General features: G+C 42.0%; 1 protein-coding gene across 1 annotated transcript in view; it reads left to right on the top strand.

The window, feature by feature from the left end:
* The window catches only part of cdh13 (cadherin 13, H-cadherin (heart)), a 467,163-nt gene that overhangs the window by 360,429 nt on the left and 91,083 nt on the right, over positions 1 to 15,651 (top strand). The window contains exon 8 of the mRNA XM_086208214.1: positions 10,180 to 10,320. Within this exon, the coding sequence (XP_086064340.1) occupies positions 10,180 to 10,320 (141 nt within the window). The remainder of the gene's footprint in view (positions 1 to 10,179; positions 10,321 to 15,651) is intronic.

Below are 15,651 nucleotides of genomic sequence, written 5' to 3'. Positions count from 1 at the left end.
GCTTTTGTCATTATAGAGATGCTTAAGCACCAAAAAAAAGACTTTTTGGATGTGATACAATGAGTATAATTGGGCTTTGACAATGACGGATGAGAATACCTGAGGCAACGATTTCAGTAACTCTTCCATCCAGGAGACTCACACATTGAGTTTATTCATCCCAAAACAAAAGCAGATGCCTAAAATGAAGATCAGAAAAGAGAATTTGATTAAAGAGGGAACCAACCCAGTTCAGGGGCCTCAAAACATACAGATTAGTAGTCATAGAACAATGATGCCAGGGACGAAAAAAAATGTATGATTGTAGTGAAAATGAGCTCTTAGCTGGGGGGGGGGAGCATTGCAGAAGGCAGATGACGCAGATGAAGGCATCAGGCTGAGAGGAGTAATGTTCATCATGTAGAAGTACTGTGGTTTTTCATGTGAACTGTTTTTTTTTATGCGTGCAATCATTTGTCAAAGCATGTGAAAAGAGATTTGATGCTGAGAGTGGATACTAGTGAAGGGCCAGAGGAGAACAATGGACTTCCTGCCAATTTTATTATAATATCACACCTATTCAGGGAGTTAATGTGGTGTCTCAGATGTCAGGCCACTGTCTTTCTCTCTCATTCTCCTTTTCTCACTTAACCCCCCCCCCCCCACGCTCTTTTATCCTTGCTTTGTGCCAGGGTTCAGTCCTTACTCGAGGGCTTTGATGAAATCCTTTCAAGGCAGACTGTGACGGTCTGAAATGTCATTCTCAGATCAGATGTCTCAGAAACAAGGCCTGTCATATTATGTGGCACTCGACTTCATTAGTGCTTTGTTCAGTTTCACAGCAGCTTTCACAAACACAATTGCTCTGTAAATTCACCTGTGGCTTCCTGTTTTTTTCTCCCGGTTGTGTTTTACAAATAAATTCATACGGTGCATTACAGAGAAAGGGGCGCCATTATTAGTTGACTTTGAGATTCTATTTATTCTATTCTGACAGCCATTTGACTGTCTCTGTTCTGAACTTTGATGATGTAAAGTCATTTCAGCATCACACTGGTTATTCTGCGTTGGCTGGTCAGAGATGTAGCAATGTAGCATACTCCAAGAAATTGTCAGGATGACTATTCTTGACTGTACAAAGTATGAGTACGAGGAGCAAACGCTGAGTCCCTCTGAGGGCCAGTGGTGCAGTACAGGTGACTTGGCTGGCTGCAGGACACGCTCAAGTGACATGAATAAACTGAATTATTGCATTTTAACTTTAATTTTGACCCAAAGTACACATGCATTGGTTGTCATTTCATAATTTTTTTTCCCATTTACTGCAGGAGTATTACTGTTCAACTAGTTTAATCAAGTGTTGCCAGACAAATTGAAAAGGAGCTGAGAATGAATGAGCACACTCATCGCAGTCTCAATCAACACTTTGCCATTTGAGGTTTCCAGACATACTGGAGGGAGGATTCCCAGTTGCTCTAATTCTTGCCCAGAGTGAATGTGAACATCTTTTCCTAGCCAGGTACTGACAGTGACTTTATAATTGAGTTGAGACTCCAGAAATAGTCATTAAGACGTTGTCAGTCTCCTGAGGAGGCCACGCTCAATGTGTTTAGACACCGCTGAGACAGCAGGCTTCCCAGAGCTCTGCTCCTCTCCATCTGGAGGTCAAAAGTGTTCGTCTTGTGTGTTGTGGAGTCTGTTGAATTGCTGGGTGTGTATTCACGTGTGATTGTTTGCATGAGACTCACAGGTCTGGTGAGCACCATCTGCTCACACAGTGTTTGGTCCAGCAAGAGCTGCTTGGGAGGGACCTCCTGGCTCTGATATGTGTGACAGGCAACTGGTAGAGACACTTGCAAAAATGCTGTGCAGCTTGGAGTAGACCCCTCTACATATACAAACACACACATATGTTAACGCGCACTTACAAACACACTTTTTCTGCTTTATACGTCAGTGTTTTGGTCTGACAGGGGACTTTATCCGGATATTTGGACATAAATTTGTGTCCTTCCCCAGCCAAATCGCATTATTTTGGCATTTCTGGTGAATAAGCAGCCGTTGTTAAATTTTCTTTTAACTCAAACCTCCATTTTTTTCTTAAAACCAACAAGTGTCTTTTGTTGCAAAACCTAAGCAGATCTCCACAACTGTGCTTTCAAACCAATAATGAAATGTTACCTTTTCCACAGAAAAGAAGGATTTCCTGGTATCTTGCTCGTGGTTCTTTATGCAGTGCTTTGCTCAGCTGAGCTCAGTGTTCTGGGCTCTGGGTTTTGTGTTCTACTGACTGGCTCAGCCTTGCACTGGCTATGAGACAGGCACACTAACAAGGAGCCAAAACCCCCAACATCTCACCACACATACAAAGCTGAAACCAGCACAACATGGCTGGCTCAATGAAGATTGTGTTACTACAATGCCCATTTCTTACCCCAGATGTCTGTAGAAGCCTACAGAAGCATGCGTTAGTATACTGTTTGGATTTAAAATGAGATTTCTATGTTTTGCTTTGTTTTTCCCACCACGTTGAATCAACTGCAACCAATTTTGTTGATGTGAAGGCACACATGACACTTCATGTTTTTTCACCACAGGAGACTGTGGGGCAGGAAATAATACATTGAAAACAAAATACATTTGCATGACATGCAAATTCCCCTCAAAAGAGGCATATTATTTTTACAAAATCTCATGACATCACATGGGGGCGGCATGGCTCAGAGGCAGAGTGCCTGTCTAGCAAATGAATGGTCACTGGTTCGATCCTCACTTCCCCCAGTGACCATGTCCAAGTATCCTTGAGCAAGATACTGAGCCCCTAATGTCTCCTGATGGCCCTGTGATGGACGCCTGACTCATCCAGGGTGAATCCCGCCTCTCGTCCGATGTTAGCTGGGATAGGCTCCAGCCCCTCCCCCTGACCCTTGACGGACAAGTGGTATAGAAAAAGGATGGATGGATGCCATCACACTTATTTGGAGCAGCTCCTTTATTGAATGGGCTGAACTGGCATCTTGGCAACCATGTCCTTTATCGTTTCATTTAGGTTCTGAATGAATAAGAATAGACAGTTAAACATTATTAGGGCCCCACATTTATTTTCAAATGTCTGTTCTTGACACCACAATCGAGGTTAAAGTTATTATGGTGCTCTTGACCTCATGTGTCATTTCAGTTCATAATCTTTGGTCTGGTTGATGTTGGAGTAAAAACCAGGCTCAAGTTGTCTCACCACTGATCGTTAGATCTTCCCTGTTTACCTCAGATTCAACTGATTAGAGCCCTTTCAATGACAAGGACAAGTACAAACACTCACTGACAACTGCTTCTGCAGCTCAGCTGGATACCGAGCAGAGTGTCTGTATCAGCATCCATCCATCCATTCATTTTCTACAACTTATCCTGTTGAAGGTTGCCGGGGGGGGGGGGGGGGGGCTGGAGCCTATCACAGCAGCTTTCGGACGTGAGGCGGGGTTCACGCTGGACAGGTCACCAGTCCATCGCAGGGCCAACACATAGAGACAGACAACCATTCACACTCACATTCATAGGTACGATCAATTTAGAGTATCAAATTAGTAACCTTTAGAGTATCCAATTAGTAACCTGGTCCCCCCTCCTCTCATGTCTTTGGACTGTGGGAGGAAGCCAGAGTACCAGAGAGAACCCCTGCAGGCACAGGAAGAACATGCAGACTCACACAGAAAGAACCTGTGCTGGAGCCGGGGCTCGAACCTGGAACCTTCTTGCTATGAGGCGACAGTGCTGACCACTGCACCACTGTGCCGCCTCTGAATCAGCTTGTCGGGAGGATATTGGTTCATAGCTCTTGTCCATAGCTCAATATCTTCAGCCAAACCTGCAACACCCTAATTTTCTTACATTTCTGTCAGACATGCAGCATATTGAAAGTCACATTGATTTCAGTGAATCAAACTGCAATCACTGCAGTCAGCAACACTCTTCACACAGAATCCTTCACTGTGGATGGTCACAAACAGAAACTCGTGATTTGTTGCTGCTGTTGTACAAAATTCAATGTACTTAAATGTAACATTTTGAAAGAGCATTGACTGGAAACCCCAACAACATAAAATGTGCTGCTCCCTTCTACTGCATCCAGTCAAATGAACTCTCAATGAGTTACGATTCAATCAGTTCAGATCTTACTCAGATGTAAACCCCTCACATAGCAGGATCCTCTGTTGAGTTCAAGGAGAAACTTAGACTGTTGAGAAGGGTAAGTGGCCAACACCAACCCAAGAGTGTGGAGCTTAGCTAGCATTAGCTGGCTAACCTAACTGTTAATGGATTTCCAGCTGAAAATATGTTAATACATGTGTATACCATCCATCCATCGTCGTCTTCCGCTTATTCCTTACTAGTAAGGGTCGCGGGGGGGCTGGAGCCTATCCCAGCATCTACGGCCGAGAGGCGGGGTTCACCCTGGACAGGTCGCCAGTCCATCACAGGGCCAACACACAGAGACGAACAACCATTCACACTCACATTCATACCTACGGTCAATTTAGAGTATCAATCAGCCTCGTCCCCAGTTGCATGTCTTTGGACGGTGGGAGGACATGCAAAAACATGGAAACTCCTCACCAAAAGATCCCACACCTGAGCCGGGACTCGAACCTGGGACCTTTCTGCTGTGAGGCCACAGTGCTAACCACTGCACCACCGTGCAGCCCACATGTGTATACGTGCAAATTAAATCTCCTCCCTGTTTCTGTTCCTGTACGTGCAAAGTTTGATGCCAGACGGCTGTTTTCACATTCACTGATCAGTATAACAACAAACTCAAAAGTGTAACGACCATGTGACACTACCTTGGTATTATATTAAACATGCACAAGTCATTTAAGTACATAATTTACATTATGTTTTCAGCTCCATATGTTCAATTTTATTATATATTGTTTAAAAAGCTAATAATCTCTTGACCAATTTATAACATTGACCAATATTTGGAAAAGTTTTGTGATTAATTATGTTTTTTATATAGGTGATAAATAATGACATTATAAGCATTTATTACATTAATCAATGCAACAATTATGTATAATGTTTTATTGCTAATAAAGCCAATGTTGTAATAATCTGCTGGAGATGTAATAGCTTATCACATCATGCAAAACGTGCTTGATGTTACGTGTTCCCAGATTTTGGTTAGTTTTGCAGTCTGATTGTGTCTCGTAAATAGATGTGGAAATCTCACTGCTTGGGGAACAACTGAACTCAGCTGTTCTTCACAGTTAAATCATTTTTCATCTTTAGTCTAATGAAATCAGAAATATCAGTTATATTCATGACAGGAAAAATGACCAGAAAAAATGAAACGACTCGTCGTCTGAAATGACACAATAAGAAGATGTTTACTGGGTGCTCCACCAGTTGTAACTGGACTGTAAAACGTGCTCATCTGGAGCAGTTCCAGTGGTCCATCAGTGGCCTCCTGTAAGTATTTCAGATTTCAAGGGCCCAATGAAAATCTTTATATTGGTAGGAAAACAGAACAACAAATGAAATAGAAGTGTGCATACATTTTTGGTGATTACTTTCAACATGTATTACAGGTTTTTAGATTACATTTTTCCACTTGACAAATTATATGCTTTGTGTGTGTGTGTGTGTGTGTGTGTGTGTGTGTGTGTGTGTGTGTGTGTGTGTGTGTGTGTGTGTGTAGTTGAGGTGAATCCAACACCAGAGCGCTCAAGCAGCATTTCCAGTGAAACAGATGGATGAAGTTTATTAAGCATGTGACAGTTAACACCCCCAGCAGGGAGAAAACACTGCAGCAGATAGATAAACGTTACCTTTCCCTGCCCCTACCCCCTGTCATCTGTTCTCTACAGTCAACATTTCTATTAGGCATGAATTATGGCAACAAATGGTTATTGCCGTTATGATCATTACGAATGCAGCCCTCTAATTTATATGTCCAGTGAATGGACTGCAAGGCAAATATGGAGGTTTGAGCTTGGAAAACCACTCCAAACAAGGACGCTGGAACACCACTTATATCAAACTGAGTTTGCATTCAAATACAGAGTAAACAATGCATTTGAAGTACAATGTTCAAATTAGTTTTGTCTTGTTCTTTCACCTTTAATATCAAATAGCAACCTAAAACAGGGCTTAAGATCCTAAAAGAGCAGCAGAGGCCCATCAATCCATCCATCCATTTTCTACACTGCTTATCCGTTTAGGGGCACAGGGAGGGGTGGAGCATATCCCAGCTGACACTGGGCAAGAGGCGGGGCTCACCCTGGACGTGTTGGAGGAGAGGCCATGGTTTGGAATTCTCAAACTCCCCGATTGAGCTCTACTTATTTTTTGAGTTTCTCTTTTCTTGAGTTTCTCCTTTCAAACCAGGTCCATCAGGTCCAGGAACCTAAATTATTGATGCCCAAAGCGTTGCGGAAATTTGTGCAAAAACGAACTTGGAATTCTTAAAATGGATAATCTTAAACACTGCATCGTTATGCTTGTATTTAACACTGTATTGATCGGGTGTCCAATTAGATTTCTGATGGGGCTGAGATGGAAAATCAGAACTATTTGCAGACCAGACTAGGCCAACATTTTTATTGTATAAGATGAGAAAAGATGAGATAAACCTTTATTCATCCCTCAGTGGGGAAATTGGCAATATACATGTAAATATGCATTTTGTCAATATTGTTGTGACCGATTTGAATCACATCCCTGCTCGTGAAATAAATTCAAATGTCAGTCTCATCTGCTTTGTAAATACGGTTACATTTTTCATTGTGACCCCCTCGGAAACTGAATATGAATTTATCAAAGGCAAAGCTCAGGTAAAACTGAGAACAGCTGCTTGCATGCGTGCTGCCTAATATGCAGACACCATCCTGGCCTATATCATCTCTGAGACGAAAGGATAGAAAATGCCTTGCCCTGGCAAAATTGTACTTACCCTCAGCGCGCTGCTGTGTTAGAGTCCTATTAGTTTATGCACACATTCAGTGACATTTACAATGTGTATTTGGGCAGCCGCCACACATTTGAGCATCAAGTTAAAGAGGGGAAGCAGCATGAGTCAGCCTTGTTGCCTGCTGGGCATTGTATTACACTGTGCTGTGAGCAACATGTAAACGGTTAAATAATTCTTAAAAACCATTAAATTAGTTTTAATTGACTTCTAACTCCCAACACTTTGTGTGTGTATATGTGTGTGTGTGTGTGTGTGTGGGGGGGGGGGGACTGGAAGGGAGTGGTAGCCTCTTCATTATTTTTCTGACATTTTTTTAAAAATTTTTACTCACCTTCATTTTACACAAATATCTGCACTCAAATCTATTTTTTTTTATAAGACAGGCTCATTGCTTTAGTTTTGATGCATAGCAGATATAAAAAGTAACAAATGTAATCAGAGAGACGGTTTTGTTTATTGGGGCTGATCACTTTCACTCTCCATCACACCATAGGTGGCTGAAACACACGGAAACATCGGTTGTCACTTGCTAAAATATATAAAAGAAGGAAAAGATTTCTGGCAAAAATTTAGAAGCTTGACGAAAACACCCGGCATCTTCATTTTTCAAAAAAACAACAACAACCACAGAATACTTAAACGAAAGATACTATTGATACATTTTGAGTACAAGCTTGAACTTTTACGCACATTCACTCAGGGGTATACGTTGAATCAGTACTTCTACTTTCACTTTTCTGAAACAAATAGCTGTATTTTTGCCTGTTCTTCAGATGTTCAACCAGCACATCTGATGTGGAGTTCATGCCTCTAGTGAGCATGAGGAGAGCGCTCCCGTTTTGTTAAAAAGACTTGCAGTCATGTAAAACATGCTAATAAGTGTTAGATTCAGACAGAGGACATTTCATTGCAACGCTGTGCATTCTCTGAGTGTTAAGGCAGGAGCTAATCTGACCTTGAGTTTATCTTCAATAATGTTAAGGTGATTGTTCCTGCAAAACGTACGAAATGTTAATAACTTAGGTTAGTACTTGTGCCCTTTTCTATCCATGGCCAATTCAGAAAGATTTTACTCATATAAATAATATAAATACAAGTATAAAAAAGCAATTTAGGTAACTACAGAAAACAATCAGAAAACAATGTGTTGGGGGGGGCGTGATGTAAGTAGAGTTAATGCTTCATGTGAGATGTGTGAAATGAAAAAGATTAGAGGTAAATTGATTCATGTGGGTATTGTAAATAGCAGATGTGTGCTGATTATGATGGTTTGTTTACTGGATTATGGAAAGTGGTGTTCCAGTGGCCCATTGTGTGTCTTGGATTAACTGCGCCAGTGCGAGCTAGTTGGTGGCTATGTGTCACTGTGAGAGGATGATGACGATGCCTCTTTTTGGGCGGCTTAGAGTCCAGACAGGCTGTGGGAGTCTGTATGCTATTGTTATTGCCTTACTTTGGATTGTTGGTACAGTTTTATGAAGTGCAGTGACCAGGCCGGTGATGCATAATCAAAGATTGAGCTGATGTATGTCTGATCAACCTTGAGCAGGATTACCAGTTCTGCTCTGTGTTTGTGTCAGATGAAAATAACTCTCGGAAACCGCCTTTTCTTTGTGTGTGTGTGTGTGTGTGTGTGTGTGTGTGTGTGTGTGTGTGTGTGTGTGTGTGTGTGTGTGTGTATGTATGTGCGCGTGTGTGTCTGGGCGAGTGATAGCTGGTTTGAATTGAAGAGTTCTGCAACTAATTGTACTGGATTTTGTCCCTTAATTTAGGATGTTATGATACCAGATTTAGTTGCTGTTTGGTTATACCTCTGAGAAATAAGGATCATCTTCACTACTCTGCCGTAACAGCTCACGGAAGTGGAAGGGGGAATGCAGAAAGGGTGCGCGTAAGAAACCTGCAAGTCAGACAGCAGATAAGCAGATATCTGCACAGTTGAGCAGTAGGTCCTGTATTTGTGGATTTTTCAAGGCCAAACATGTAAAAATCTCAGTTATGGATGAAAAGAGATGAAGACTTCCATCACAACTGAATCCATCCTTTTTTAATGAGGATAAAACCCATTAAGAGCTGGGGAGCAAAATCCTGTGCCAAGGGTCAATTGATTTAAAATGGGTTTAGTAACTGACTGACTGGTGGGGAGTCACAGACACCCTCAGGTGAGCGTCTGACACACCGCAGGACAGTCAACTCCTCAGGTCAGCACTCAGCAGTCCACTGGCTCACTCTGGCTACAGATGACTGGTGGTTAGAGTCAGCAGTAAAGACGCCATCTGTATCAAGCTGGGACAGCCCTGACTAAACTAAGGGAGGGGTCTACAACATCACCTCTCAGCAACAACACAGCCATGAGATCCTCCTTCAGACAACCTAACCCACAGACACACCTCGAGTCATGTGACCCAAGTAACTCCCATGTTGGCCGCATAAATAAATAACTTGTGAACAACATCAGTGGCTTTCAAGGTTTTTACAAACCCACAGGAGGTGGAAAGCCCAGGACTCTCCATTGGTTTGTTAGAAAAGAAGAAACCTTTTCTGACAAAAGCTGAAACAAACATCAAGACCCTCAATCAAGTCCACTTGTCTTCAGTATACCTTAGAAACACCTGGATAACTAAAGGGTCTTCCCCACTGGTCAAAAAACAGTTAATACCTGCTAACTTTGTGCTTTTATCTGAAATGGGAGCAAGTTTAATCAGCATTCACTCTCGGGTCACATGATCAGCATCTTTGGGAACAAAAATGCAGACGAACACAATAATTTGTGTCCCACCCAAAACAATGAACTTATCTGTGTTCAAGCAGAAACTCTAATATAATTCAGTTTGAATTGAGTTTGAAAAAAAATAGTCTGGAGCAAAAGATACAACAGAAACGCCGGCAATACCCAAGATACTACACTCTGCCGTTTGTTTTGAACGCTTTACACTGTTTTCCAGTGCGTTGACTGCTGTTTGTGGAAAAAGACAGGCAGCCCCTCTTCATCTCTCTTGCAACACAATTGATCAGCTTTTTAAATGGGGTTTGCCTGGGTTTAAAAAAATAACAACAACATACTGTTGTGAAAAGGGAAAGCTGTGACGACTGTATCCTTATATCTAAAGCATCAGTTTCTCCCTAACTCAGATCTACTCTTCACTACACCTCATCTATCTTTATTTAATCTGGACATTTTAGGTCCTTGCCCACATCTACTTTTCTTACATCACTGTGTCTTTACTATCCAGACGCTGCCGACCACCACGTACGAATTAGAGATCGTGGCCAAGGACATGGCAGGAAGCGAGGTGGGCCTGACAGGAACAGCCACAGCTACCATCACCATCGCTGACAAGAACGATCATGCCCCTGAGTTCACACATCCACTGGTGAGAAACAACCCCTCTTCTTCTTCTTGTTTGTTTTCTATTGGTCCCTTTGTTTCTCTCATGTAGCTGCTACAGACGTTGTGTGAGGATTGTGTTTGTTTACCCCCCGAGGAAGGTCAGAGTTCATGCTCAGTTTGAGCTGGTCGATAGTGATTTCTATCAAGGACTCATGAACATCCCATAATGAGCTCATTCTTGGCTATCAAACATCATCACACAGCAAAACATTCAGTCATTTCTGGTGGTGAGTCATCTGTACCCTCAGAACACAAGCCTACACATTTCATGTTTTATGCGTTCTTAAATAGCTTCATGTAACTTTGAGATTCCGAACATGAGTGCTGACAGCAAAGCTCCGGAAAAGTTTGGCTAAGACAACATGGTGTGCATCTGTGTGCTCAGAGAACATATGTGACAATAATAACATCTTTGTAACTGGGTGGTATTATAGTTGCACCGGCGAGATAAGAGGAAACTGTGAGCAGGAGTGGGAGTAGATGTGTTCCAGTTCAGTGGAGGTTTGTTTAGTCAGCAATGCCTCAAGGCATTAATGAAGCCAACAGACTAAACCTGTGCCTGCCAATGGCACCATAAAATAAAATGTACATGTATAAAAAAGTAAAATAGCTTTAAATGACTGCCCATTTTGGCAGCTCATGATGAATTTGTCAATAGTTGCCGGCGTGGCTGTTTTCTTGTCTGTCTTCATCCCCCCTTCTCACCTCTGGATGTTAGAAAAAAAAGAAAAAGGAATGAAACCTGGTGAAAAAAAGATCCCTGCGGCACCTCAAGGTGCAGTTGTAACCCTGAGTTGTATGGCTCTTAATGGAAACGCCCACAGCTGTTGTCAGGTTTAGAGACACAGCATGCTTCCTCCCAACCAAACTTCCCTTACAGCCCTCCCATGATGCATTGGGGTGTCAGGGGAGCTTGTAAGGAGCACAGCTCAGATGTGAAATGTTACAGCTCACAGGGCTCGGCAGGGCTCGGCAGGGCTGCGTAGCCTGCGCCATGTCTATGTCCCCCTTAATGTTCTCATTTCTCACAAGAAGGGATCCGTTTAAGGGAGTGGAGAAATGGAGCTTTTAAAAAACAAGTGTTAGAAGGTGCTAAGCCCTGTATAAATCCTACATCCTCCACTCCCTGCAATGGCCTCCAACCTCCTCATCAATCATCTATGACCTCACAGCTGACTGTCAACAGGTACCCAATGTATCTGCACAGGATTTGTGTCAGTGGCATCTCTCAAGCTTTTACCTGATAAATTATTCAACTAGCTATTCAAATCTTATCAAAGAAACCTTCCAAATTCCCTTCCTTCCAAGAAAACCGGAGTTTTTGTGAGCGCACCACCTCTGACAGCTCTGTCAATGCCTCTCCTCTAGCTCGAGACAAGCGGAAGAGATGAGTAGCAACAGTTGAACATGGACAGAACACAGAGAACATGACAGAAAAAGCAAATGAATTTATTCAATTTATTGTGATGGTCTCCATTAAATCCACTGTAGCTGGGTTTCATGAGGTGACATTTGATAGAAATTCAGCAAACATGAAAGGCATGCAGGCTGCCTGGGTTCTTGCTCTAACCTACTGAAGCACCATGCAGAGACAGCTACTCGTGGTGTCTGTTACTGTCAATTCAGACCGCTCGACTCCTGCATTGATGCTCAGATCAGCCGACACAGGATCTGAGCTTTTTCTTATCTTGATCCACTGATGCTTTTTAAAGTTCTTTACTTTACAAGTGAACATCTGTTTCAGGTGTTATGTTCTGCCAAAAACATTTCTTGGCAGATGAACTCTCATTAGTTTTCGCTCCTGTTTTTATGTGGTGGATTTGTAGAGAAATGTAAGAGTAAAAAGTCCAGAGGGTTTGGCTGCAAATAACTAGTCTACTGATTTGGATAAGTTTAAGTCAAGTAATTTACATGGTAAAGGTGGAAGTATTCAAATCATACATGCTAACAGCTTTCATGCTGAAATACTGCTTGTCTGGTTTTATCATATCACAACATAAGGTTGCGTGCTATATCAAAACATTATGATCCAAACATATTTTTCCACGTTGATTAATATCAGTGTATCTCATGATATGAAGCCTGAAGACATCAAAGGGTTATTTAATTAAACTTTAGAACAGTTTGATATTTCCCATCTGGCCCATGTTAAATACCCCAATACTGATATTGTGTAATGAGTGTTTTAGGGATAAATACAGGTGCGCTTGCAAAATATTAAAATGATGAGATCATTGATCATCTGTCAATGTAGTTGCTAATTTTATGAAAGGCAATTATTAGGTTTGCTGGAACAGGCTGGAAAGTTCAGAAAATGACATCACTTTTCTGACAATAAAGCCTCAGAAACCAGGAAAATCCAGCATGTATTCTATATCACAACCATAGATAGATAGATAGATAGATAGATAGATGATAGATAGATAGATAGATAGATAGATAGATAGATAGATAGGTAGGTATTAATCATAGTTGCTTCAATCATCCAAATAGAAGACTGGTAAGATGAGTCGGACTGATTGATGGACACCTTGCGTTAAAAACGTAACTCACTTGTGAGCAACAATGATTACATACAGTAAAAAAATGTGCTAAATTGACATCTCAACCACAATATATCTCTTTAAATTAATAAATAGGGTGGCACAGTGGTGCAGTGGTCAGCACTGTCGCCTCACAGCAAGAAGGTTCTGGGTTCGAGTCTCGGCTTGGGATCTTTCTGTGTGGAGTCTGCATGTTCTCCCTGTACCTGCATGGGTTCTCTCCAGGTCCAAACACATGCAATTGAGGACTAGGCTGATACTCTAAATTGACCGTAGGTGTGGCTGTGAGTGTGAATGGTTGTCTGTCTATATGTGTTGGCCCTGCGATGGACTGGCGTCCAGGGTGAACCCCACCTCTTGCCCAAAGGCAGCTGGGATAGGCTCCAGCCCCACCAAGACCCTCCAACTTAACAGCATTCGAAATGGATGGATGGATGGATAAATAAATAAATTTGCTTTGTACCAGATGAGAAAGTTTCCATTATATTTACATGGTACAATCCCTGACAATCTAACAGTGTGTAAGTGCAAACACATTATGCTACAGGCATATTAGAGCAGGAACTTGACAAAAGGTTAAAAAAAGCAATTGGTGTATATAAGAATAATAATAAATAACTAGGCATTTAGACATCACAGATTTTGTAATACCCAGCTCCAGAATGCACCAACAGGGGTTTGGTAATCATTTCAAAAGTAAAGTTTAAGTGGCTGGCCTACAGAATAAAAATAATTACAACATGACATTCATGAGTTCATCATTAATTTCCTTAGGAGACATTTCAAGTACTTGCTAATAGGTTCCACAAACTCACAAAGACATTTTTTTCCTGCAGTACTTCATCGTGACTATTTATTTTGAGGCTATGGTGACTGACAGCAAACAATGTCTATTTACAAACCCCAAAGTACATTATCTGGTATAATCCATATCCTCTTCATCCATCCGTAACCGCAGTCATCCACAAACTAACTCTAACCCTTCCGCTTCATTGCATGTTTCTGGTAGTGCTGAGCGCAACCAACTCCCTTGTGCTCATTCATTCAGTGTAGTGAGCTGCTGTAGCTTGTTTAGCCCACATCAGCTGTTAGTGCAGTATGAGCACACAGCTGCATGTCGAAGATGTGGGTTATACCAGATGATGCATTTGACAATTTGTAAACTGGTGCTCTTTGGCAGTCCTGCTGTTGTTGGTGGTTAGTGGCTGTGGGGCACCATTAGCTTCAGGCTAAATATATGTGGCTGGCTCTTTCTGCCTGGAGCTCTGATTAACTGACAAAGTGGTGAAAAGCAACTCAGGCTACACAATTGTGAGGACTTGGAAGGATAAATACACTTTTTGGGTGAAATATCAGTTTAAACACTGAAGTAGAGGAGACTGCCTTTGGGCTCCCCTCATCCCAGATCCCGGGTGCAGCTGGAGGAGGCTGCAGACCTGAAGAGGCTCAAGCTGCACCCGTAGCTCCACCTGCTCACGTCCCCGTCTGTCCATCAGTCTCTTCCTTTCTCTCTCTCTTTATCTCTGTCCCACTCTTTCCTTCTGCATAAATGTCTTCCTACATTATCTGTCTTTGTCTCTGCCCCTCTCTCCTGCTCTCTTTCCCCCCAACTGGTCAACGCAGAAGGCCGTCCCCACTGATCCTGGGTCTGCTCGACGTTCCTGCCTGTTAAAAGGAAGGCTTTCGTCACCGCTGTTGCAGGATGTGCTTGCTGATGGAGAATTGTTGGGCGTAGATTCATTGAAGGAGTGTGGTACTGGACATGCTCTACCCGTAAAGTGTCATGAGATAACTTTTGTTGTGATTTGGCACGATACAAATAAAATTGAATTGACTTGACTTGACTGTCTAACCAGAAATTCAATTGAACAAAGTTTCTATATGTATTAAGATATTTGGTAATTATTATATTGACCAAAACCCACCAAAGATAAACACTGATTTCTAAAACATAGAAATTCTCTTTCAGTTTAGCTTCAAAGAGGCTCTGTCGAAGTGTGTGTGTGTGTGTGTGTGTGTGTGGGGGGGGGGGGGTTGCTAAATGTTGCAGGTCGACCATCACTGATATGATGCCATGATATGATATGTATGATATGAACAGAGTATATTCGGAACTGTTCATGAAAAGAATAAAAATTAGTTTGCCAAATTGCCATTTATTTTCCCCTTGATAGGTTCATTTAAAGGATGGATGATTCGGTGTAATCTGTCTTCCATGTTTGAAATCACAAGCTAGGATGGTCGGAAATGTATTACATTTTGTTCCTCCTCCTTTTGAGGGGGGATTGAGTTCCAGCCTGATTAATTTTCCAGCAAGGGTCTAATCCTGCTTTAACGAGAAGGAGAAACAAAGAAAAAAAAAAAGAGAAATGGAATTCTTTGGTTGTTGTGTCGATCCAGAGACCAGATATGTGTCCCCCCTGGTGAAGGTTGATATTTATCCTGATTAATTTTATCTGCCAATCTCAGTCAGGGTTATATTAACTCCACATATTTGCTTTTAGTCTTAGGTGTGTGGGGGTCTGTGCTGTGTGGATTGTATTACATTTGCTCAGTCTGTCCTGGCAGCTCGTGTGGATCCTGTTAAATTTATACCAGTTGATGCTTGTACCAGAGCAGGCTGTTATACTTGTCTTCTCCCAAATCATGGCACCTTTTGCCTTTCACGTCTCTTCTCTTTTATTTAATTCTTCCTTCTTTCCACACCAAAGTCTTTCCTGATCCCAAAGTCACTCTCCTCCCCTACTCTTGCTTGCCGTCTTCATCCCAGC

The sequence above is a fragment of the Aulostomus chinensis genome, chromosome 7 (assembly GCF_037954235.1).
Source record: "Aulostomus chinensis isolate RoL2024-O1b breed Wild chromosome 7, RoL_Achi_v1.0, whole genome shotgun sequence".
NCBI classification, from domain to species: domain Eukaryota; kingdom Metazoa; phylum Chordata; class Actinopteri; order Syngnathiformes; family Aulostomidae; genus Aulostomus; species Aulostomus chinensis.
The sequence above is the reverse complement of the archived record's forward strand: the minus strand, read 5'-3'. Positions and strand labels throughout refer to the sequence as shown.